A 25763-nucleotide genomic window follows, 5' to 3' on the forward strand; every position below is an offset into this window, starting at 1 on the left:
TAGAATTGTACTGTGATTGAAGGCACATGGGTGTCATAGCAAGGAGGGGTAGGACTCATCCATGTGGAAGAGTAAGGACTGGGGAATGAAGTAAGGGGGGTGAGTATTATGGAGGAGCTGAATGCAGTCTGATTACTCACTGCTTCCTGTAATATGAGGAGGAATTTCTCAAGTTGGCAAATGGCAGGTTCAGAAAAAGCAAAGCAAATGGTTTTTCATGTATTCACGTTAAGTTGTGAAACTCTGTCCCTTATGTTGCTGAAGCTTGGCTTTAATGGAAGATTACACAAGTTGGTGGGGAAAAGTACACTGTTACTGATGCATGTAGGAAAAGAAAACTTCTGTATGACTTAGGAAATTTGAGGTGAAAATTTGTTGATGGCTAGGGGAGTATTCTGTTGAAGTATCAATATTCCTATGCTCAGATCATTGCTTTTGCTTGTGATCTCTTGATTTCTCTGTCCAGTTAAGAGCAGAAGAATAAAACCTTCCTGACATTGCTCACGAGTCCTTGGTTTGTCCCACTGTGACTGTTTCTTCATGCGTCAGTTTTGATATCTGTTGAAGTGTTGAATGCTGTGACAGCAAGAATGGTAATGCAGCTCAGGACGAGGTACTGCAGCTCTAGATGCCTGTTGTGGAAGGATTGACTTTTTTTTTTTCTTCAACCAACTTTAGTGACCAGAAAATAAACACAGACCGTAGTTTTGTACTGCCTTAGTGATTCGTATCTATCCTAAAAAAAAAAAAGTACACTTGCTTAAGATGTTTGTACATATCTTCTTGCTAGGTGAAGCTGTGTCAGTCTTCGGAACTTGGCCTATTAGGGCTCTGTAAGAGCTGACTTTTGCATTCACAAATGTGTGCAGCTAGGCTACAGCTTCTTGTCTGTTAAAGCATGCATTGACAAAGAGGAGAAATCCCACTTTGTGCTCTCTGTTTGTCCTTGTGGAAAAACTGAAGGATTCTTTTGTAAACACTGTCTGCAATTGTTACCAATGTATTAGGCAGGAAACTGGGGCCAGTGAGTGGTTTTATTGTTGCTTTTGAGATGACAGCTGCTGTATTCCCTTGGAAATTAACCTTGTGTGTTGACACTGACCGCATTTGTATTCTTAAAATTGAGTATCTCTGTGATACTTGGTGTGTTTGTGCTGACAGCTTTGGCTGGAATGCTTTGGAACTGTGACCCTTAGAGAGGTGATTTTTTTGTTCTTTGAGACCAAGCAGTTCTGCCACTGTAAGTCATCACTGACAGCTTGCCCCAACTAAGGTACATATGAAAGATGCTTCTGGAGGTATTGGCATTCAGTTAATCTGAAAAACATTTATGTGCTGCTTATATTAATTTCACAGGCTTTTCAGTAGTCTTGTTGTCTTGTTTTTTATTAACTAGCATTTAAATAAGATTGCCTCTTCAAAATGGAATTTAAATAGAATGTCCCTTCCTGTTCCAATATCTTTATAAGAAAGAAATACTTTATTTTCTTCTGACTCAGGTTAAATAGTCCTGTTATCAGTCAAGGGAAAGCCTTGCTGGGAAAACAGCTCTTCTTCCAGGATAGCAAACCTCCATGCAGAACACTCAGCTAGTTCATTTCTTTTGGAGATGTAGCTCTTTGATGCTTATAAAAATTGAGCTTGATAGAGAAGCCACTTGAAGTCTCTTAGTCAGTGCTGTATGGCTGAGATATTGAACCCTCTTTGAGAAGCCTTGGAAGTATATGTTCACATAAGAAAGCTTTCTATCAGCAATTAGTTATTAATACTTGCTTTGGTAGAGCAAGGACTTGTTGCTGGTTAAGATAAACTTGTGTATTTTAAGAACTTTGGAGAAAATTTTTTTGAACCAATAATGTGGATGTAATGCATTGAAGCAACAGAGATGAGTTGGGGCAGCTGATCAGAACTTTGCACTAGAGGCTGTGGCAACTGAGATGGTTTGGTAAGAGTTTTGATTGTGAACAGAACTGAAAAAAATAAAGAAATAGAAGTAGCTAAGGAGGGGCCTTATTGATTCTAGTTAATGAAGTTTAAGTGGTAAGTAGATCCAGATTTCTTAACAGCTATCAGTTGCACACACAGGCGATAAGTTGCTGCAGTAGCACGTTGCATACTTGCCTCTTAAGGCATTGAGCATCCTAAGCTAGGTTAACATCTTGCATGGAATGACTCTTTCTTGTACTGGTTAACTGCCCATAAAATCACAAATTTAAGAAATTCTACTGTGTGAGGTAAAGGGATTGATTCAATCATTTTGAAGGGAAGTGGTTTTTTGTTTTTTTTTTTTTTTTTTTTTTTTTGTCATATTGTCGTCGTGAAAGAGAGGAAAACGTTGGAACATTGGCGTATCTCATCTGGATACTTCATAAAGGCAGTCTTTCAATTTACCCAAATATGAAATTGTTCACCTAAGAGTCTGACTTCACAACTTCCCCAATCTCAGTGCGAACACAGGAACACCACTGCCTTTGCTTAGTTGCAGTACATGGAACTGCAGCTGGTAGCTTTCATTTGGCATCTTTGCAGCTGTGCTTGTACTGTATTTGTTCCACGGCTTTCATCAGTTCTGAAACACATCTGTCAGATATATGGAAATCTACATGCGATTCTGTCTTGCAGGTCTCTCCTGCATCTAAAATCATACAGTCAAGTTTTCATATATGTACAATAAGGTTGACTCTGGAAAAAGCTCATTGTTACCCAGTCTGGATAAGTAACAAATAAATTGGGATGTTGGCAGTCATGTAGAGCCTCAACTGTCTCTAATTCTATTTCAGGCTATTGAGATTAAAAATTGAGTGTGCTGGAAACATTCTACAGAGTTAATGATGAAATACATACAAGCTTTGTAAAGTTGGTAGTTTGATAACTCAGCAGTCAGTCTTGGAGAATTTGCATTGAAGGAATGAAGTCGAAGCACTATAAGGCTTCATTTGAACATCCTCTGCTTCTATTAGCATTTATTAGTCTGATATCCAAAGTAAGTGTTTAGGTCTGTAAAACCCAGACCCTGTGTTGGGCTGTTTTTGTTTTTTTTTCCTTTGGTGTCAGAGGAAGTGAACTTATTTATTGCTTTCGGCAAGTGACACACTTCTGAGCCTAGACACAAGAACAGCCTCTTGTTTGCAGAGTTTCAAAGGGTCAGGCTCTTTTCTTTACTCAGAAAACATTTTTGTTGCCCCACGTGGTTTGTTGGCTCTAATCGTTCCTTATCGCTGCTACATATAGGAGTAATAAATCTGTAATCATTCTTGCTTCTGCTTGTTTTTCAAAATTAAGGTGAAGTGGGTCAACATCTGTCTCCTGGCAGAAGTGCTTTGGAAGTTTTTGCAGGTACTGTAAGTTGCACTGTTTTACAGACATTATGACTTCTGCAGTTACATATCCAAATAACTTTACATATGGCAAAGGTCAGGGAACCACTGTTTTATGAGTCGGTACTTCAATTCCTTTGTACCTTCCATTCCCCATACATGAGAAATCCTGCTTCAAATTTATAGAAATCTAGTGTCTCTACCTTTATTTCTATTGATTTTCCCATTTATGACTAAACTAATTGATCAGCTTAGTCATCCTATGTGGTTTAGGATGCTGTCAGTCAGCTGGCTGCCAGCAGGCAGCTGGTGATGCATTGTAAAGAACTTTGTGTGGGAGGGCTTTGTGTGGGTCAGGTTTGTATCACAGACTGTTGCTGGGTGCCTTCAGGTGCAACCAGGAATGCAGTGGAAACAGGTGTGATGCCTTGGGAGTGGAGGCTAACCATGTTGTGTAAATGGAGTTACTTATTTTGGACTTAGTTAAGACAGTGCGTGTATTTTAGTGTGCTACAGTTAGAAGGTTGGACTGTAGAAATACATTAAGCAGTGTGTCCCATGTACATGCCCATTTTTGGTGTGCTTTGTGCATCAATATGGTGGCACTTAATCCAGACCTTCAAGATTGTGACAGGTTTCCCAAGGTGTTTTCTTTATCCTGATTGTGTATGTGCTTGGTGAACTGAGGCCAGTAGAAATTTTGTTTCCCATTTGGATAGGACACGGAACTGCTCACTGCTGTGTAAGCTTAGTCTGTGGGTGTCTGAGTTCATAGCTTAGAAAGGCAAGATACTGTGCTTTAATGGTGTTTTCCTCCTGCCTTGGTAGTTTTTCAGTTACCAGGCAGTCATTTTTGAGTGCAGTTGATGTGTCTAGCTTCAGTTTCTCTTGCTTGAGGAATTTGTTCTTGTAGCCAAGAGGAATATAACAGATAAGCGTATGCTTTGGGGAGCTGTACAAACTGTTCTCTTTGGAATAGAGTGGTCATTTAGGCACATCACACTCCTCGCCTAAGTCCTCAATGTGTTGTCTCTTACTTCCATCAATACATTAAGTACCGTGTAGTTGTACAGCTCTGTATGTGGATTATGGCTTAATAATAGTAAAAAAAAAAGTAGTCATACTTTTAAATAGATATCTGAAGTATGTAAAACCTTCAAATTATGATTTTAATGTGGTTGAGTCATTAAAGCAAGTGTTTGGCACATGACAAGCATATTTTTCTTTGCATGCAAACAACTGTGAAATATGCAGATAAACAGAATTCTGGTTTAACCTAATTGCTGCTGTAGCCTGATGTAAAATGTGGAGCTTATGTCAAATGCTAATAGCTGCCTAATTGTTATTTCTCATGTTATGGACTTGTTTGTTTTTATTTAAACAATACAGCGTTGTTATAAAATCAGTGATGATGTACTTTTTTTTTTTTAAACAATTTTTAAACTATAGAATGAATTATTTTTTCTTTTTTTTTTTTTTTTGATAGTCAAGAATCCCTTCAGTGGAGAACTACAAAGCATAGAAGTAAGTAAAAACATTTAATGTTGAGATTTCACTCTGTCAAATGGTTCTGTAAAAGCCATAGTGATCTTTTCAGAATGATGTGGTTTCTGAGTGTTTCATATGAGATTAGTTCGTTTCTGTTACTTGAATATTTTAAGTTTTTGGTTTTGATTTCGGGATGAAAATAGGATTACAGGACTTGGCTATCTCATGCTTGTTGCTTTATATAATGAGAAAATGATACCTAATTTGTGTTGTATACGTATGAGAAAAAAATATTCTAAGATCTTCTTGATGCTAAGTTGATTGGTTTTCCTTTACTTCTACCATTTGTTTCTCAACTGTGAAAGGACAACTGACAAGAGGTGATTGTCGTGAGACTTTATGGTCTTACGTAGTACTGCAGAAGAGCCAAGGGTTAGTTGTCTTCAGAAAATGTATTTGAAAACTTGTCTCTTTCACTTTGAATCAATGCTGTTGCTAGTTGCTCTATTTGCTCTCTCAACTGAAATATCAGGATAACCTATTTTGAGATCCATAGAAGGTAGTTAGTCTCAGTTCTGCAACTTGCATTTTAGTGTTTCTCTCTGGGGGCCTTCAGTCTTTTTGGCTGGCTTGCAAACAGCGATCTGCTTTTAATTGGCAAGTACGTGAAAGTTTCGCAAGATAACTTTTGGGGGATCTAGTGTTGAGCTCTGCAATTGAGTTGTTGCATATTTTCATTGAATATCTAGTTTTTGTGAAGAAACTTCTACTGAATCTTCTGAACAAATTAAATTTTGTGAATTTTCTGAGGTACTGACAGGCAAATAAGCTGAACTTAGAGCACTGCTGTTTGTGTTAAAAGGCTGATATTTTCCATTCAGGAAAAGGGTTAACGAGGTTGGGTAACTTCCTGGGTAGTACCAACTGTAATACTGTGGTGGATTTGTAGAACCAGAGTACAAGAGGCAGTTTCTACTGTTGTCTGTGGGGAATTAATCTGTCAAATGTTTGATCAATGAAAAGTGTTCTCCCTTTTGGTAGCAGTTTTCTTATGGAAAATAATTGGAGCTATTCAGTCTTTAAAATGTTGTCAGACTGCACTCATGCAGCAGGGAATTATGCTAAAAATACGTGGTTGGTTTTTTTTTTTTTTGTTTTTTTTTTTTTCAATGCAAGTAAAACCAGAAGATGAACAGCCTGGAAAACTTTCTTTTGCACATTTTCTGAATAAAGGTTCTTGTCTTATCTCAACCATTTTGCTCTGCCTGGAAATCAGAGCCAGCTTCAAAACAGCAACCCACAACTTTTTGCAGTGGCCTTCAGGGTACTCAAGTGTAAATAATTAACTTGTTCCTTGTCTTCATATTTTGAGGAACTTATTCCAATATAAAAGGTTTTGGAATGAATTTCAATGAAGTGGCTCAATGTCTTGTTAAAGAAGTTTAAATCTGTCGTAAAGTAACACTGCTATGGTGTTCATGTTTATATATTGGTAAATAGGCCTTATACAAGTAGCCTATGCAGGAAGCCCTAAAAAGATGATGTAAATTATGGCTTTTCTTAAAAAATTACAGTAGTTTGGAGACAGCAAAATCAGATTTTTGTTGTCTGTGAGTCTTACATGGGGAATATGGCCATATGATGCTCCAGTATTGTCCATGTGTGGTGTCACCACCCACTCTTAAGAATTAAGCTCACTTTTATTTTTACATAGTAGCTTTCGAAAAAGACGCACCTGGCTTCTTTTGGGTCACAGAACGGTAGGGTTTGGAAGTGACTCTGGAGATTTTCTAGTCCTACTCCCTGCTAAAGCAGGTTTCCTGCAGTAGGTCACTGCACTTTTCTCTCGACACTATTAAAATAACCTTCTGAGCTGTCTGTTTTAATTGGCTGAGCAAACAAATTCCAGGCAGCAACCTAGTTCAGTTTCAGTCAAGATCTGGAAAATTAGTGTTGTGAATACTTTTTTCAAAATCTCTAACTTAAGTTTTGTTGATGTGTGAAATGTTATTATAGTCTTCTACCTGTACGTGTGTTTAAAACAAAATTGTTTCTTCTGATGATGTATAAAATTTTTGGATTAAGTGTAAGAAAATGTCATGCTAGTAATGTTTTAATATTAATGCAATGGTTTCTTTTTTGTAATTCTAGGAAGCTGAAATAAGTCTCATGATGAACAGCTTATATGCACTTCATGATAAATTGGCACAAGTAGCAGGTAACACTTCAAAAATATTGTGACTAAGAGTATTATTGTAACAGCTACTGAGATGTCTGTGCTCAGACAGTGATTTGCAGCAACTGGTGCATTCTGAGGCCCTGATTATCTTTAGAGCTCCGCTTTGGGAAACCAGAAGTCCTGTTTCTAGATCATGCACGCTGCCTTTTCAACCAGCGTAGCATCTTTCGTTGCAACTTTTTTGAGTTAACATGGAAGACTGAATATTTTTATCTCAAGATTTTTGATTATATTTTTGATTTTGATATTACAGGGTTTAAATATGCTGTGTGTGCTGAGGCAAAGGTGGTTATTTCACTCTGGAAAAATGGTTACAACTTTATTTCACAACGAGCAAAAATGTTTAGAGGTTAAACAAGATGGCCTTGTTTAGACAAATTAGTCTAACTTTAAACTAATTACATAGAACATTTCATTAGTATGTATAGTATTGTGTAAGAGGTGATGTTTAGAATTTCTGAATATTCAAAATAAAACCACTGTGCTTTCACAATTAAGACAGCTTTAAATTGTATAGATATTTACACATCGTAATTGGGAAGTGGTAGGATTTAAGACTATTGTATAACTTTGACATCTAGTATGATTTACAGCAGAAACTACTCTGTGATTACCATTTGTTTAGTATTTACAAGCAATGGTTTAGTTTTTTTCTCATAACTGTTCTTTGTGACAACTATTTGTTTTGCAACAGCAAGTACCACTGAGAAGGCTTCTCAGTGTATTTGTTTTCTCTGTATACAGACTCACTATTGCCAGATAATGCAGGTGTTTCTCAAAGGGTGAAAATGTGACAACAGCTGTGAGACTGACAGTTTATGTCTGGGACTATAGAGGAAATGTGTGAGAAATTTGAGCAGCTCTATAATACCTTTAAATTGCAAGAGTGACCTTCTTGCAGAAGCTTTTGTTTTCAGAATATTTGCAATATCTACAGTGAATAAAAGCAATGTTTGGACAAACCCCACAAAATTTTTCCCTGTTTACAGTATGCTTTAACTCAAGCTAGTGAAAGAATGTTTTACCTGAATGTGTTCAAGATAGTATTTTTTTTCTTAGTTTTAAATTTATTGCATTCTGATTGTGAATGTTGTGCAGGTTGAATTTGGTTCAGTTATGTCTTGATATTTTTATCCGTTTCAGACTATTTCATGCTGAATAGATGATAGTGGATAATTCTGTGCTATCAATCATTGAGACAGAAAGATTTCTTTCATGCGAGGTAGCTAACCTGTGCTGTGCAGGAGTGTCTTTCGAGATCTACAGCTGTGTGCAGCAAAGCGCTGAGTGGTGTGAAATGGAAGTAATGAATTATATTCTTTTTTCAAAAGAGGAAGAGAAATAGCATAGCAGCTTGCCCTTTACTCAGCGTTATCTGGCCCTCCAGTGGCTGTATGGTAGATGATTTATTTGCATGGATAAAAATGCTTGGTGCTTCATTTCTGCATCTGTGAAGGAACGTGAATTTTCTTCATTAATTGCGGTTTTCATATGTGATGAACACTTAAAAGAATACATTTAGCAGTCTTCCTTACAAGAAGAAAATATATGCTCCAAGATGACCTGCTGCTTTCTTCCTTAGATGTCAAGGATGTGTCAGTCTCTGTTAGTCTGTTTCTGGCCAGGAGAATCTGCAGTGCTTACTTGCAAAAAATATCCTCAAATTGAAACCACATTGCAAGATTGCCTTGTTGCTCAGCAAAATAGCTTGCATGCAGTCTGCAGAATGACTTATTTCACTGATACTCAGAAGTTATCCTCAGTGCCAACTGTCCTCAGGGTATGAGAGGTAGAGGTCTGTCCTCCACTTTTTCAGTCCTGCAGTGATGTCAGCCTGGCACAACAGGTGGGAACTGTTTAAAAGTTGTATGACACAGGAGGTTGCTTGAGAGATGCAGGGTTTAAGAATGTTAATCTTATACATAATGCAGCATCTCAAAAGAGAGAAGTAATGGAAGATAGTTTTAGTAAAAACGATTCTCTTCAGGCCTGTCACATACTTGGAAAAATTTCTCTCATTTCATGCTTGGCTATGAATCATTTTCTCATGTTATTACTGTTAATATTAAAAAGGCAAGATGGAAACTTGCACTAGTGTCTTCTGTTAAGCTTTATTCAGTGTTCTAATTGCAGTGGAGATGATCACTTCAGAATTCAGTTTCTAGCCTTCTGTTTAATTAAACTTATTGTATTTTTATTGAGCCAGTGTTTTCTGCTTTGTCAACTTTAATTGGAGAGCAAATGATGGGGCTTTAAATATAAAAGATGATGCATTGGAAGTTTTTTTTAAGTAACAAAGAGTCACTGTAATGCTTCATTATTTTTATTTGACTCAATATATTGTTTTCCAATTATAGATGCCTATTCTATTCTGTGGTGCTCTGATATTATGTAAAATAATTTAATTATCCTCTGTAAAAATAGATTGCCTTTTAATGCATCACAGTTCTCAGAATTATTAGTCTACTAAATCTGTGGTGAGTAATGCCTACCTCAAAAGAAACCAGAGGGAAAAGCAGAATCTACTCATTCAGTTCTGGGTTGAATTTTATATTCTTGTTTGTGTCTTTTCATTCTGCCTTTGTTAAATGCAGCAAGGTTTGTAGATACTGTATAGTTCAGTGCCTAACACTTTATTTTAAAACAAAATCTGTTTTATTTAAATCAGGCTTCCTTCCGGCATGTATGTATTTATTACTGGATGTTTGGCTTTTGTGGAGAGTCTTCAGTAGATAGCTCCATTCTTATCCTCTCATTCATCTCCTGTGTTTCCTTGTGCAGAAAGGATTTTTACTTAGTAAGAAGCATCTTTGGATTGGCATTCTCCATAGAGGGGTCTGTGAGACTTGAATGGTTTCCTTCTGCACTAAAGGACAGTACAGGTCCTTGAGATGTGAGGTGAATTGGACTTCCATATGGAATCAGACCTGCTGGTAAATCCAAGGCTGGCAGAAAGGCCTGGCAAAGCACTGGCTGTTCCTTACCATTAATTTAAAGCGTTAGCTACTGTATCTGGCAGCTCCTGTTCTGCCACACACCTCAACCTTCATTTCTTCAGATATTTGATTTTTCTTTTTTAGCCTGATTTTTAAAACCCATATAACAATTTCTGGTTTTCCACATTGTTAGAATTTGTTGTTGAATTTGCCTATGGGAGAATCAGTCATTTGTACTTGCTTTCACAATGTTTGTTCTGCTCTTACTTTTCTTTGATAACTCACTTCTCTGAGCATCAGACTGAGTTTCCAAGCCAAGTGGTTAATAATTACACCAAAGTAACTCAATGTAAGCCTTCATTTGCAGAACCACTAGCTAAAAGAGTGGCTAAAGTGGCACGTAGGAATATCTTGCTGCTTTCAGTAGCATGGACATCCACCTGCCTTGCGAATTTTCCAACTTTCTGCAAGCTTTCCAGTTCTCAGCAACAGATGAATAGGATTGAATAGCTGCAGTTCTAGCAGCTTTTTGCATGGGGCTGAAACTACATGAGTGATCAGCTTACTGATTTCAGGAGTGGGAGGCAAGATAGAATTGGTTTTTATTTATTCTCTTCTGGGATTGTATGAGAGTAATTTATACTGATGGGCCTTAAATATTGTCAGTGCCTGAGCATCAAAAGCATTTTTAAGAGGTAAATTTGCTCAGTTAGGAAAAAAAAATTGTCAGGAAAAGTGCAGTGAAGAATTTGATTGCTGGCTTTTTAAAAATGAGGCAAGAAGCTGTGAAGTTGACATGTTGGCTGCATACTGTGCAAATGTGGTTCCTGAAAGGAGGCAAATAAGATTATTTTACAACTGCTAGAAGTCTGCTTCTAAAGGCGCTTTTGTCCTCATGTCAGTTGTAGTGCTGTGCTCTTCTAAGAGTAAAAATCTAAAACGAATCCTCTGGCTTGTTTTAGGAATGCGTTTTTCACTGTCTTCACATCTGATTGTTTTGTGGTGCTGTTTTTTCTGTGTTTGTTAACTGCGTCCTTTTACTATTTCTTACTATTTAAAACACAAACCCCCAAGCCATTGGGCAGAAGAGTTTCATCCCCTTGCTCCTAAAGCTGTTCTGTTCAAATGGTGACTCACATGCTTCAAAACTTCAGGTCTTGCTCATTCAGGTTTTTTTGTGTGTGTAGTGTTAGTAGTCATGTTAATGCTATGTAAGCTAATACCTGGCTGAGATTGTAGGTAGACAATTGGGATATTTTTTTTTACTACAAATTCTAAGTTTTAAACAATATGTTTGTGGTTGAGACTGAATATGATACATAGTTCTCCCAAGTCTGCCATTCTTGAAACATGAAATCACCGGTGCCTGTAAATGTACATTGCAGGTAGTAGAGTTTATGCAGAACAAGAAGAATGTCTGCCTAAAATATAAGCTAGAATAATTTACAGCTCCAGTTCTTGTGCTGACTTATTTTTTGGCAGGAATGCTATCATTTTTCATTAGTGACCTTTAGTTTTGCTATCGTGTCAGATCTAATGAGCTTTGACTAAATCTAAGATGTGTGCTAATTACCAAGTGAAGCAACTTCTAAACTACTATCTTTCATATCAGCAGTATATTAAACAAAACAGTCTGCAAAGGACTTCTGCTTCTTAAAAACATTTATTTCTTTGGAACTCCCTCCTGTGAGCCAGGCATGAAGATTTCCCATAACTGCTGGTAGTGTTTGCTCATTTTACCCTGAATCTGGGTAGTTAATACTAGCATTTGCTACCTTTAAAAGGTAGCCCAGTATGGAGCAGTTTCATCTTGAAATAATTGGTGAGACTTAAACAGAAGTTTAAGAATCTCCACGTGTATAAAATATAAACTTCCCTAGCTTTGCAGTTGCTTTGGGAATTATTAATGGGTATGGGTGCAGGAGGGTAAGGCTCACCTTGAGTTAGTGATAGGCTGGATTTGTTCTTCCTTTTTTTTTTGTTGCTGTTTTGGTGCAGATACAGGGACCCAAGGGGGGGGGTTTTTTTGGTTGTTTTTTTTTTAATTTTGATTTTTTTTTTCAGAAGGATCAAGAAAGAAATGATTTGTTATTCTCTTCCAGTTCTTCAGGAATAATAGCCTAGCGGTGGATAAAACTGACGTTGGACGTTTTGCTTTTGCATGAGACTGTGTGTTAGCATGACTGTCACTAAATCTTTTTCAACATAAATCGAGTTCTTTCAGTTTAGTAAAAATAAATGAGAGAGAAGATGGTATGTGGCAGTGAGCTGACCGTGTGTTTTTTCCTGGCTGTTTCTGCATTATTTCTGAAAGAATTAGGAAGATGGTAAAACCAGCAGTTTGGGGGCAGATTGCTGTGTTGTGTGCCTGCAGGAAGGGAAGGAAGTACTGCAGTAACTTGGAGCAAGCTATAATGTGGTAGCCTCATAGTGGCAGAAGTACTGCTGTGGATACGATAGAACTAGAACTAGCATGCTCTCTATAAAAGCTTACACCTGTTTCAGAGGAAATAAATTAAATTATCTGGGAGATGTTGAGTCAGGGTGTAGCAACTCTCTCATGGTAACGTTCTTCTGGTTGATCTTTATGCTAACTTTTTTAGTATAAATATTGAAGTATGTTTTCTGATCATCACATGAAGTTGTATTGCTGTTATTTCTACATATTATTAGCTGTGACAGTCTTTTTTTTTTTTTTTTATATTTCATCCTGATTTTTTTAAAGATAATTATTTGGCTACTCCTGCTTGTGTAGATTACATAAACCATATGATTGTGTGTGGGTGATTTTATTTTATATGATTAGTAATATGTATGATCAAAATAAACAAATTTAATTTTACCAGGGAAACATGAATGTGGCAGCTCTGTTCAAAGAAACCTTACCGTCCAGGAGGCAGCTGCATATTTGAAAGTAAGTAATTCTGGTATTATTTGTGGGTTCTTACTTGAGATCTGTGTAAGCAAAAATTTTAAGGTCTTATTTTTGTCTTCATGTGGTTTCATTTTAGTGACTAACATTTGAATTAGGATAGGATGTTAATTGGAAATGTTTAGAATTAACATCTTTAATGCATGCTGCTCATGATTTGTATTTGAGGAGGTAGGGAGATTCTGGAGGAGGGGAACGGCAAATAGAAAAAAGCAGCAGGGGAAAAGAACTGATGATAGATGATAAATGGGCTAGCATTTCTATTACATCAAAAGAATGATGGTTATTGTAACAACTGTTCTAGCTCTAAGCACAAAGTTTTGTACTGACAGATTTTCATACAAACTTTAACTCCACATTGCCTCATTTTGTGATTATAGATGTGATTCCTTTGCTGAATTTCAGTGTTTGATGATAAACTTTTTTTTTATTCTCAAAGTGAAAATAGCCACTGTTCCTCTTTTTTTCCTTAGGGGCTTCTCTTTTGATGTAAGACTCAAAGAGAAGGTGGAGATAAAAATTGTTTTGGACAGTTCTAGTTCAAATAGAGTATTAACTTCCATTGTTTTGCTTTTCTTTTTCTGCAAAGGACTTGTAAGGTGAACTGTGGACACTTGTCTTTGCTCAAATTGCAGTATATATCCTCCTACAATAACTGATATCAACTAACTTAACTACATGGGAATTTACATCCTTCTATCGTTCCTGAACTACAAACACAAGATTATTTGCAGAATATCAACTAAGATGATTGAGGAAAATGACTTAAAACAAAAAAATACCTCAGCTGCTTTTTATAGGAGCAATTTTCAGCTGGGTTTGTAACTACTTATATTTCTGGAATAGATTTTCAATGAGCACCACCTAGTGGCTGAATTTATTTTACCATGTAGGTCAGAATTGTTAATAAATGGTGATGGTGACTTGACTTTTTGTGTAATTCTTTGTTTGAGGAATATCAGCAAGTGCTGTAGCTGCTGACAGCATGTACAAAATCACTTTGCCAATATGAGAAGCTGTGCAAAACCTGAAAATTCAGGATTAAGATTTGACTGCTGCTGCAAATTGCCTAATCTTTTACAGAATGTTTGTATTTTACTGTGGCACGGTAACCTTCTGGTTATTTAGAAAGTCTCTCATTCATATTTGTCTTTTGACAGAATATAGATCCAGAATATGAAAGTGTATTTAATACAGCACTACAATGGATATTGAATAGTGGGGAAGATGTTGGCATAAAGTAAGTGAGCTTTATTTCATAGCAGTGTGTTCTGATGGAGCGTATTCTTTTTTGTAAATGTGCAATATGTTTTAATAGGTGTCTTGGCAGTGACCCTAATGACGTGGATGTCACTAATGTGACGGATGTGAAGTACCTGGAATCCACCAGTCCAAAGATGTCTTTCAGGTGTCGTTTTCGCCGTGCGTTCATTAGCGTAACTCACAGATTATCAATACCGCTTTTAGGTAAGTTGTCAAAAGTGGTTTTTTTTATTATAATTTTTCCCTATGTACTCGATAAAAATAAGAAAGCAGCTCTCTAAGTGTTTATTCAGCCATACAACCTAGACTTTCAGTAAGTTACAACATAGTCTGCTTTACACTTTTGAGCCACGCGTGTATTTTTGCATTATTTGCTATCATCTGTTGCTGTAGTCAGCTATACTGATCCCTCCTCTGCAAACTTTGGCTTTTTCCATGCCAAAACAATGCTTTGTGTGTTTCAAAAAATAAATAAATAAATAAATAAATAAATAAATTGCAAATTTGGATGTATTTGAGAAAAAAGACATGTTGGTCTTTATTTTCAGACTATTTCACTGTTATTCTAGGAACTAGAGAAAATCATCTTTTCTGTAGTTACATTTCCATTTCTATCAGTTTAATTACCTGGTTGTTACCAAACATTCTTACTTATAAGTCTGTTATAGAAAAGGTATGCAGTTTTTCAGTGAGACTTAATCTGATAGTTTTCTAGTTAAGTTTCATGTACTCTCAAGTTGATGTAACTCTTATCCATACTGAAAGTGGTGCAAAATAATAAGAAGGACCAACTGAGTGTAGACGTTTCAGTATTTCTAACCAGGCACATGGAAAGAACTGAAGATGTACGACTCATCTCATGTACGTGTTAAATATTCAGGAGGTCATTTATCATAGAATCATATCATAGATTCTTAACAATTTTATAGTGTTTTTTTTTTAATGTCCTTCACTAGCCTTCTGAGAAACTACAAGGCAAGCTGTCCCAGATGGCTGTCTTTCTGATAATGAATATGAGGGTTGGATTGGAAGATAGAGGCAGAACTCAGTGTGCAGGTCAACAACAGGTCTCATCAGTCATGCTGAGCAACTTGCTTAGTATCACAGAATCACGGAATGGCCAGGATTGGAAGGGACCTCAAGGATCGTGTATCTCCAACACCCCTGCCACATTCAGGGCCAACACACAGGCAGTGTTACAACTCATCTACATTTGAGATTAACATGAAGCACCTTTTCAGAAATTAACCATCACGTAAAAGTTGGATATGTTGTCATTAATACCCGTTTTGACTTAAAGTGATGGTGTTCCTCAGTCACTTTTTCTGTCAGTTAACATTGCTTTGTGATCACTGGTGCCTGAAGGCCAACTTCATGACTATAGTTTGTATGTGTGTTGTTCTTCTTCGTGTTAAGAGACCGTAGGTGTAGTGGTGCCCTCAGTCTGAGATGGAAGAAATAAGACTTTTGTTCTCTGCCTACATGGTTGGCCGCCTTAACTAGGTTGTCTGTTTTGGCATCTAGAAGATAATATAAAAATAACATGTTGTACATTGTACATCATGACAAGAAATACTAACCTTTTGCTGTTCAAGTTGGTTAGTTTTCACCCATATATCTAAAGTCTGTGACTTATCCTTAAATTAGTGAATATTGTGCATTTTAACATCGTAGCGAGTTCTGTACTGAGTTTAACTTTTATGACTTCAAATTTTTCCAAGATAATTATTTTACTGTTTGTCCTCACAAATTAAATTTAAATTTCAAATGTCAATAGTGGTAGTTGGGCACCAGGCCATTATTTAGACAATAAACCATTTTCTCAAAAGAACCTACTGCTCAAAGCTTGAGAGTTACTGTTGCTGTGTTAATAAAATATAAAAATATGGGTAGCAAGGGCAGTGTACTTCACTAGCTTTGAAATGTGAATATGAAATGTTAGGTAATTCAAGCAACTTCTTAAATATAATGTGTCATGTTAAGTAACTAATTTTCTAATACTGTTTAAAGAGTATTTAAACATCTTGATGCAGGCGTAGCGATTGTTTGGGGAGTCTTGCACTACATGAAATACCGTTGGGCAAAAGAAGAGGAGGAAACGAGGCAGATGTATGATATGGTGGTAAAAATCATAGGTACGTTTTCTTGAATTTCATATCTGATATATGTGTACACCTGTGCACAAGCTTTCAAACTACTGGCCTTACTTCATTCAATTATGTTTTCTTTCTGTTTAGTTACTGTCATGCTGTTACAGTCTTCTGAAAAAGGCCTGCTTTGTGCTTTGGGGTTTTTTGCTTGTATTTTTTCTTAAATTACACTTCAAAGCTCCTTAACAAAAACTTAAAGTTTGAATTTAAGTAGTTCATCATCATGGCTATAATGAATTTCTATTGACAAAGAAGTATTTTATCTACATTGGTAAACAGTATAAGTAACGATGTTTATTTACTGGATATATGGTGATATTGCTTTCTGCATATTTGTTTTTCAGCTGTCTTTATCCAAAATGCCTAAATGTTAGCTACCATTTCTGCCCTTACTGTTTTATAATAGGAAAAAAAAAAACCTTTTAATTAGTTGACTTGAGCAAAATTGTGTTACCAAAACAGAATGCCTGTTCACCTTCTGCAATTCTGCCTTTCTACTTCAGTGTACTTTTCTTTGTTAGTCAGATGTTGTAGGGGGAAAGCACTTTTATTTCCAAACGTGGCCATCTTTGCTAACAATTAAAAGTAGCAGTCAGGTGAGAACTCTTTCTCCCTTATTGCAGAGTTCTTTGGGGTGCTTGGAGGTACTGTGCACACAATTAGTTTTCTTGATTTGCCTTTCAGCCAGATTAGGATTAAAAATGCCCAAAACTCCAAAACCTGAAAACTTTTTCAAATTCCTGGAATTGGAAAGGGATTTCAGACTAGCTGTTCATAGCCAGAATTGATATTTTTCTTCATGTTTATGTGTACTAGATGATTACCCTTTTTTTTTTTTTTTTTTTTTTTTTTTTTAATGCTGTTCTAGATGTTCTAAGAAGTCACAGTGAGGCATGTTCTGAAAATAAAGACTTGCAGCCTTATATGCCTATTTTACATGTGCATGATTCTCTAATACCAGCTCAGGACAGGTATGTACTCACTGTGTGTACTTCATTTTGTTACATGGAATAAAGCATGTGACTCAGTAATTATAAATTGGTTGCTGTAGTTAAATAGCAGTAGATTACATACAATAATATTCTTGGAGATTCTTATCAATGAAGGTAGGGAAAAAACATGAACATGAATTCCTCCTTTGATTTACTCCTGTGATTGATGTCAGCTGTGCAGGTTATTATAATGCTAACGTTGTAATTCTTTTTTTTTTTTTTAAGGAGGAAAATGAGGAAAGTCTGGAGTAGAGCAGTTGACTTCCTAGCAGCAAATGAACCTAGAGTTCGCACAGAGACACGAAGAATAGGTGGTGCTGAGTTCTTGGTTTGGAAATGGATGCAACCTTCTGCTGCATGTGACAAAGTTTTAGTAATACCGTCAAAAGTGTGGCAAGGCCAAGGTATTACAATTGTTTTAATTTGTTTCATGGTATTTTGTCACTTGGGAATGGAAGACTTGATTTCTCTCATCTCTTTAAGTGTTTTTACAAAGTCGGCACCATTTTTGTCATCCCATTCTGTTGATTTACTTATCCAGTTTGAATGCTTTGAATAAGCTTTTCTATCATCCCTAAAGGCATACAGCCAAATTGAGTTACTTGTTCCTTTCCATGAATTTAAACAAAGAAACAAAATGTTGGAAGGGACCTTTAAAGGTCATCTTGTTCAACTGCCCTGCAATGAAAGGGACATGCACAGTTATGTGAGGTTGCCCAGGGCCTGATCCAACCTCACCTTGAAAGTGTCCAGGGATGGAGCATCCACCACATCTCTTGGCAGCCTGTTCCAGTGCCTCAGCACTCCCACTGTAAAAGACTTTTTCCTTATCCAACCTAAATTTACCCTCTTTAAGCTTGAAGCCATTTCCCCTTGTTCTGTCAGCACAGACTCTGCTAAAGAGTCTGTCCCTTTCTTTCCTGTAGCTCCCCTTTTGATATTGAAACACCTCTATCAGGTTGCCTTACAGCCTTCTCTTCTCCAGGCTGAACAGCTCCAGCTCTCAGCCTGTTCTTATAGGAGAGGTGTACCATCCCTTTGATCATTTTTGTGGCCCTCCTCTGGATGTACTCCAACAAGTCTGTGCCTCTTCTGTACTGAGGATTCCACATCTGGATGCAGTACTCCAGGTGAGGCCTCACCAGTGCAGAATAAAGGGGTAGGATCACCTCTTTTTGGCACTGCTTTTGATGCAGCCCAGGATATGGTTGGGTTTCTGAGTGAGGACAGATTGCTCACTCATGTCCAGCTTGCCATCCACCAGTACCCTTGGGTATTTTTTGGTAGGAGTGCACACCGTCCTTTCATCCTGCAGCTTGTATTGGTAGTGAGGGCTGCCGCAACCCGGGTGAGAAACCTTGCACTTGGCTTTGTTGAACCTCATGAGGTTCACATGCACCCACTGCTCTAGCCTGTTTAGGTCTCTCTGGATGCATCTTGTCCCTTGGGTGTGGACTGCACCCACAGCTTGACGTCATCAGCAAACTAGCTGAGTGTGCTCTCATCTTCATCAGTGACGCTGACAGTGAGGTACTGAAGAATATCAGTCCCAGCACTGACCCCAGTGACCACTTGTCACTGATCTCCATCCAGACGCTGAGCCACTGACCACCACTCTCCAGACTCAGTCCTGCAGCCAGTTTGTAGACTGTTGAACAGTCTACCCATCTAATCTGTATCTTTCCAATGTGGAGAGAAGGATGTTGTGTGGTACTGTGTCAAAGGCCTTACTGAAGTCCAGATAGATAACGTCAGTGGCTCTTCCTTTGTCTGTTGATGCAGTGACACCGTCATAAATGGCACTAGGTTAGTGAAGCAGGATTTGCCCTTGCTGAAGCCATGTTGGTTCTCTCATGACCTTCCTGTCATCCATGTGCCTTAGTGTAGCTTTTAAGATGTGTTCCATGATCTCTCCTGGTACAGAGGTGAGACTGACAGAGGTCATCCTTTATACCCTTCTTAGAAATGGGTGTGATGTTTCCTTTTCTCCGGTTATCAGGCTTCACCTGATTACCATGACTTTTCAGATATCATTGAGACTGGCTTGGTGACTACATCAGGTAATTCCCTCAGTAAAAAAGCACTCCTTTAGTTGGTTGAATTCTCATATCCCTTATACTTGTTAGAATTAATGCAGTTGTTTCTATCTGACAGCCCATAAACCAGAGCTTCTAGATCATGAACATCTTGTTATTAGTCATGTACCTGAAATCAGAGTTTGGAAGAAGAGCTGCATGCTTATTTTGAAGGGGAATCTGCTGGGATAGAAGTTTTCTCAATTGGCAGTGTGTAGATGTGGGGAATCTCCTAGTAGTGTTTCCTTTGTCATAAATGTCTTTCTTCACTGTGCATTGATACTTAAAAGTTTTCAAGCCTTAAGTCTTGAATTTTGGGCTGCTATGTAAGAGATTGTTTTGATCAAAATGTAAGTGACAAAGGTAAATGTTTAACGTGAAGTCTTCAGTAGTTTACATTTTGAGACTCTTTTAAAGAGTGTCTTTTGTTCTTCTGAAATGTTGTATTCTTTCAATGGTGTGGCTGATGTAAACTCTACAGAAACCTAGTTTATCAGGTGATAATGTGGCTTATTTTACTGGTAAGGGAAGAGGAAGCTGCTGCTTCTCCAGTTTTTAGTTAGCTTGCTTTTGTTAAATGGATGTTGCTGAGGTTGAGTCGCATGTTGAATTAGATGTTGAAAGAAACTTTGTTAAAAACCAAGCAGATTTTCTTCCCTTCTTGGTCCCACTTAAGCAAACAAAAACAATTCCTACTGTCAAGCAGCTATGCTCTAACATGTTCATCTGGAGTATGCTTATTTTGGTCTTAGTTTCACTAATGCAAATAGTAATTGGCTTATATCAATAAAAGGAAATTAACGTATGTTCTTACTTGTAAGAAACAATATTCTTATTATTCCTTATGTATAGAGGATATAGTTTTAAAGTGATTCTTCCACTGTGGTTATTTCCTTTCCCAACAGAAGGGGCTTCTTTGTGGCCTGGCACACTTAACTGTAGCAGGCTTGATTGCCTGAATAAAAGGAGTGCTAACATCTTGATTTTTATCCCAGCTTGTGTGTGTAGGCCTTCAGCTCTTGAGTCTTAAGTTTTGCTATTTTTAAGTTCAAAGCAAAAACAAGCAATTCTCCCCCATTAGTAAAGCCAAGTATCTTGAGAGATTTGCATGTTACTTGATGAGGGTCTTTGTGGTATTGGGATCCAATTCTTGCTTGTCTGTGTGATACGTTGTATTGGGATATAATAATATACTTCACAAAGTTATGCCATTAGTTTTAGCATTATGCTTCTCATTTTTAATCGTCATTGGAAATGAGGTATTGTTCCTTTTTATTTTGTCACTACTGTAGGCTTAAGGTTCTGCAGTTGGTGTCTTGAAATAGTGGTAACGTAATCTGTGACAACTATGTTATGTTATTTCAGTTTCTCAACATTTTAGTAAGATGAGAATAGTAAATTTATGAGAATTGCAGAGCTTTCCACTCCACCTAGTGACATCCTGTGGGAATGTGAGAGTGCTTTAGGTAAAGTTGCAATGGTGAATGTTACAGCTGTCTGTTCCATTCTCTGTAATACTGTCGTGACTGAGTTTCAGATATTTAAATTGAATGTGGCTTCTGCAGGCTATGTATGCTACTGTGTTGAATCTTTTGTTGTGTACTCTTCAGTGCAGGCTGTGAAACATGGCACTCGAGTTCTGGTATTTCTTATTTACCACTCGTTTGTTCGCAGCTTTTCTTGTTAGATTGGACCTCAATATAGATAGCTTGATAATGTTCTGTCCTGTACCAGAGATCAGTGTGTTTTTTTCTTCATGTGGAAGAATTCTTGGTTGAGATGGCTCAGGTATTGTTTTGCTACATGAAATACTCATTTAAGTCTCCAACAGATTTGTAACTTCTAAAACGTTTTAGGAAACTTCAGCAGTAGCTTCCAGTTGGTACCATGAAAATTTGAGTATCTAATATTGACTTCAGCACACTATAGGTGTGTTTTGCTTCTAAGCTGTGCCATTTAGCCTCATTCGCGTTGCATAGAACATCTACTTGGTAGGGTTCCCGCTGTGCTTTTTATTACTGCATAGAATATATTAACAGCTGTTCTGTTAACACTTTTCTCAACAGCTATTTTCCTGGTTCTTAAGTTTGTAGTTCAGCAAAGGTATTTAAAAAGTTGATATATTTCAGCTGTAACAGAAGAGCTTGGGAGTTGCTGAAGTAACAAAGTTGTTTGGACTCTGTGTTTTAGTACATCCAGCTAGCAGGCTATTTTCATATTAGAAGGTTTTTTCCTGATATTAACAATTAAGTATGTGTCACTGCCTTTGTTTCTGGAATTACAAATAAATAGAATAAATTTGTACTTGTGTTCTAAAGTTTGAAGATAGGTGTTCATAAATCAGACTGGAGACTATTTTAGATTCTCTTCTGGTTGGTAAATCCTCAACAAACTCAATACATATTGAAGCGGAATTAATTTTGGTTTGGGCTCTTGTGAATTATTTCAACACCATGCTTTATTTTATTACATTTTGAAATCTGGTACAGCTCTGTAGCAGAGCACAGTACTTAGTACGTAAACTTGAAGTCCTTTTGACTTGAAGTCCTTTTGACTCATCACTGTGTAGTAGTAAGTTATTGGTGTTATGACGCCATGAATTTAAGTGTGGGACCTGGATCGTGCATGGATGTCTAGGTTCTGTTGTATCTATGCAGTCATCCACAGTTCAAATGTGGCATTTTGTTCAGTGCTGCAGGATGCAGACTGTGCTTTTAAAGGCAGTAGTTTGGGATTTTTTTAATCGTGTCAGAATAAAATTTAGTGTACTTTGGGGTATCATCTCCTGGGTAAATGGTTGACGTATCTGTCAAAAGAAGAGTGGGTAGGTAAGCTCAATGAAAATAATGAACAAGATATTGTCAATTCAGAAATGATCTTGTTTAGGTCAGAGTATAACTTAATTAAAGGAATAAAGAATATTTTTTTAGTGTGTTCAGCTTGCTTTTGAATGAAGAGATGCTATTGTCCTGTCATGTCTTCAATAACTGCAACTGTAAGGAAAAATATGTACCATGAACTCCAAAGAAGCTAAACTAACAGCAGTGGCTGAAGTTCCTTAAAAGCTCTGAAGATAAGAAGGTTCTCTGAAGTACCATGACTGGGATGATATTTCATCCTGAAGCATGCAAGCTAATCTGTTATGTTGAGTGACTGATAGCTCTCCTACCCTGTTTCTAAGATCCTTTCTCCATGTTGAAAAGGCTCACACAAGTACTGCAAGAAAACTGGAAAATACCCTTGTGATAAAATGCAGTTTTGATCCAATCTAGTTTTCCATCCCTTCTGCAGCTTAACTCTATTAAAACCCAAGTCAACCTGAGTCTCCTTTCTTATTAGCATTTAGTAGTATTTTGACTTCAGTGTATTTTCTGTCTACTGGCAAACCTTGTGTGTTGCGTGACAGCGCTTAACTTTAGAATTTCATCAGAGCATTTTCTTTTTTCTCCTGCTTTGATACAAAAGGCTAGTACTTGATAAATTAGTTACCTGTGGCTTAACATGAATAAATCTGCTTGTCAGAAATACAGTTACCTGAGTCTTCAGTCTCATCAAACGCATTGAATCCAAATCTAAAGATTTGTTGTGCTGTTTTATAACTCATGGTGGAGATGCTGGGTGATCTCTTTTGCAGTAACACACTAGTGGATCAAGAGGTATTGAAGCTGTGCCACAATTGGTGTTTGTTTTGAAGCTTGTGCAGGAGCCACTTTTCCATCATAGACCCCTTTCAGTCACAGTGGTGCAGGAGTTATTGAAAACACTTCCTTTTGACCGTTGACGACTGAGTGTGGAATGATGCTGTCTTAATCAGTTTGAAGTAATAAAATGCAGTGTGACTGAGGTACGGTGTGACTGGATTTTCTTGGAAGTGCTCTCTGGTCCCAAAGAAAGTCCTAAAATAATTATCAGTGATTTACTACACAGAGCTGTGCTTCCACTTTCTCATTTCATATCTGTGTTTTTGCTCTCGTCTTGTAATCCTAACTGTTGAGACCTAGGGAAAGAAATGGCAATTGAGATGCCTAGTTAAGTGGAGTTTACACTTGTCCTACAAGAACGCTTGCGCGTGCCCATGTTCTGAGGAGCTCTGCTGCTGTGGAAATAGTTAGTATGTTCCATATCAGTGTAAACTTCTAAGTCATCAATACTGTAATTTGAAGTCTCTGTTACCTATTAATTTAAACTTGCTGTTTCGTAGGGAAGGGGTAAAATTATTTGTTACAGATGTGGAATGAAATTCAAGAGACATCTGTTTACTGCACTATTTTGAATTTTGTTGTTGAGACAGACTGATTTATTTTTTTCCTTGCCTGCTTCTTCACTAGCCTCTTTTTTGGTCTAATTTCTGGTATTACATTTTAGTTCTTATTACTGTGGTAGCAATTATTTTGTACCTCAGTGATTTCCATAGTTCTGGTTTTCCCTTATCCGTAAGGATCTACATCTGTGTTGAAAAACTTTTCTTTTACCTTACAATGACTTGAAAGCATTTCTAGAAAAAGCAGAATTTATCTTTATTCTCATGTACCACACTTCTCCAAGCACATCTGTTCTACTACTATGAGCTTACATAAAGTTGGTAGCAGATCAGTTCTGCACCAGTGCTGGTGTTCTGCTCTGACTGAAGCCATCTTTGCAAACACCTGAAATCCTCTTGAGCTTTCGATTGAAAGATTATTAGGAATGGGAGCAGGCAGAGATTGCGTTAGTGAAGACGATTACAAAAGCACTTTATATTTTGTTACGTTGCACAGCTTGCTGGTGTATTTTATCTTTTTTTAGTTCAGAAATAGCTTTTTAGAAATGTTGATCCTGCGTGCCTTCAGTTTCTGCAAATAATCTCACTGTTCTTTATCACTGGAATAAAAGAGTGTGCTGAATAAACCTAGCTATTAACAATCAGCACATAATTTCCTCAACCCCACGCCTTTTCAGGTCCGGGTCCATGACTAGGCCACCCCAGATCACCTTCTCCAGTATGGTCTTGTGCCCCAGTGTACAATATGCTGGTGACATTTCACCCTCCCTTGATCTGCTGGAGCCAACCTACATGAGTAAGGTAAGTCCTTTTATTTTTCAATGTTGCTTAGTTCTGTAAAGTTTTATTGTATACCCTCTGTGTAATTTTAAACCTGGGACAAAAAACTTTACAAAACCATGTGCTATTGAAAAAGGACTTGTCCTTGAACTGTAGGCAGCTCAGAGATGGATGCAGTGTCACCAGCATAGTTAGGAATCCATTGTCAAGAAAGACTGGACAATTGTTATAGTTGTTGGTGACTTGGACTGCGTGCTTTTATGCTCTAATAAAAACAGTTATAATTATTTGAGGAACTTGTGGTGGTTTTCATTCTAGATTCAGAGGCCACTTCTTGTAACTTATAATACGTAACTATGCTTTTTTTTTTTTTTTTTTTCTTTTCAACCTCAAATTTCTCTTCTTAAGTTAGTGCTGTATCTGCAGGCTGCTTTCTCATCATTAGAGCTTTTCTTTGATGTGCAGTATCTTGTGTGACTGACAGTAGGGTTTTGTTTTGATGAGTTACAGAAGAACAGTGATGTTCATGTGTCTTGGATGTACTTGCAAGATTTTGTTTTAAAAGGTCAGCAGTACCAAGCACTGCTGCCCAGAATTTGGACTTGTAACATCTGGAACGTGGCATCTTGAATCTATAAAGTAGGCTTTGAAAAGGAGAAGCAGTAGCCTCAGCTTGGAACATGATTTTGTCTTGTTGAGAGTTTTGATCCTTAAACTCTTGCATCTACTCATCTCCAAATCTTCAAAGTGAAACTTCTTTTGAGTGCTGGAAGTTGTTTTGCACACATCATTGGCCCCTTGTGATGTGGGACTGCCTTAGCTGAATCTAAAGGGCTCCATTATTTCTTTTTTCATGATGCAACCTTCTGTTGTGACTCCCAAATGGAGAATTCAGGAACTTTAGAAGGAGGATACTTATTTTAGAAGTCCACGTAAATATTTAATGGGCCTGCTCATCTTTGAAAGAATTGCTTGTTATTTTTAATTTCCATTTTTCTTGTATCTGTTGTGTTTTTTGGTGCGTTTCATTTCTTTTTTTCCCAAGTTTCTGATTACAGGTGTAGAGCATCTAGGCTTACAAAAGCTCCGTTCTTGACAGTTGTTACTGCAACACAGATGTGTGTTTGGCTCTCCCTGTTTCTTAGTCAAATGGACAACAGACTGCCCTCGAAGTGGAAAGGGATGTTAATTTATTAGGTATTTGAAACTGAGTGTTAACCTACAGCTCCAAAAACTTGATCCAGATTCTAAGAGCATCTGTCTTTTCAGAGACAATACCAACATTTTATTTTCAACTGTATGGTATTTTTAAATGCCCTTAATTCCTTTC

The 25763-nt window shown here is 37.3% G+C and overlaps 1 protein-coding gene across 1 annotated transcript in view; it reads left to right on the forward strand.

The window, feature by feature from the left end:
• The window catches only part of LEMD3 (LEM domain containing 3), a 48649-nt gene that overhangs the window by 15290 nt on the left and 7596 nt on the right, over positions 1 to 25763 (forward strand). Inside the window, exons 2-10 of the mRNA XM_042872406.1 lie at positions 3283 to 3336; positions 4804 to 4841; positions 6957 to 7023; positions 12827 to 12894; positions 14073 to 14152; positions 14231 to 14379; positions 16209 to 16310; positions 17194 to 17296; positions 17543 to 17721. Coding sequence (XP_042728340.1) covers positions 3283 to 3336; positions 4804 to 4841; positions 6957 to 7023; positions 12827 to 12894; positions 14073 to 14152; positions 14231 to 14379; positions 16209 to 16310; positions 17194 to 17296; positions 17543 to 17721 — 840 coding nt within the window. The remainder of the gene's footprint in view (positions 1 to 3282; positions 3337 to 4803; positions 4842 to 6956; positions 7024 to 12826; positions 12895 to 14072; positions 14153 to 14230; positions 14380 to 16208; positions 16311 to 17193; positions 17297 to 17542; positions 17722 to 25763) is intronic.

This window comes from Lagopus leucura, unplaced genomic scaffold, assembly GCF_019238085.1.
Source record: "Lagopus leucura isolate 7727_CA_CO unplaced genomic scaffold, USGS_WTPT01 Super-Scaffold_100008, whole genome shotgun sequence".
Taxonomy (NCBI): domain Eukaryota; kingdom Metazoa; phylum Chordata; class Aves; order Galliformes; family Phasianidae; genus Lagopus; species Lagopus leucura.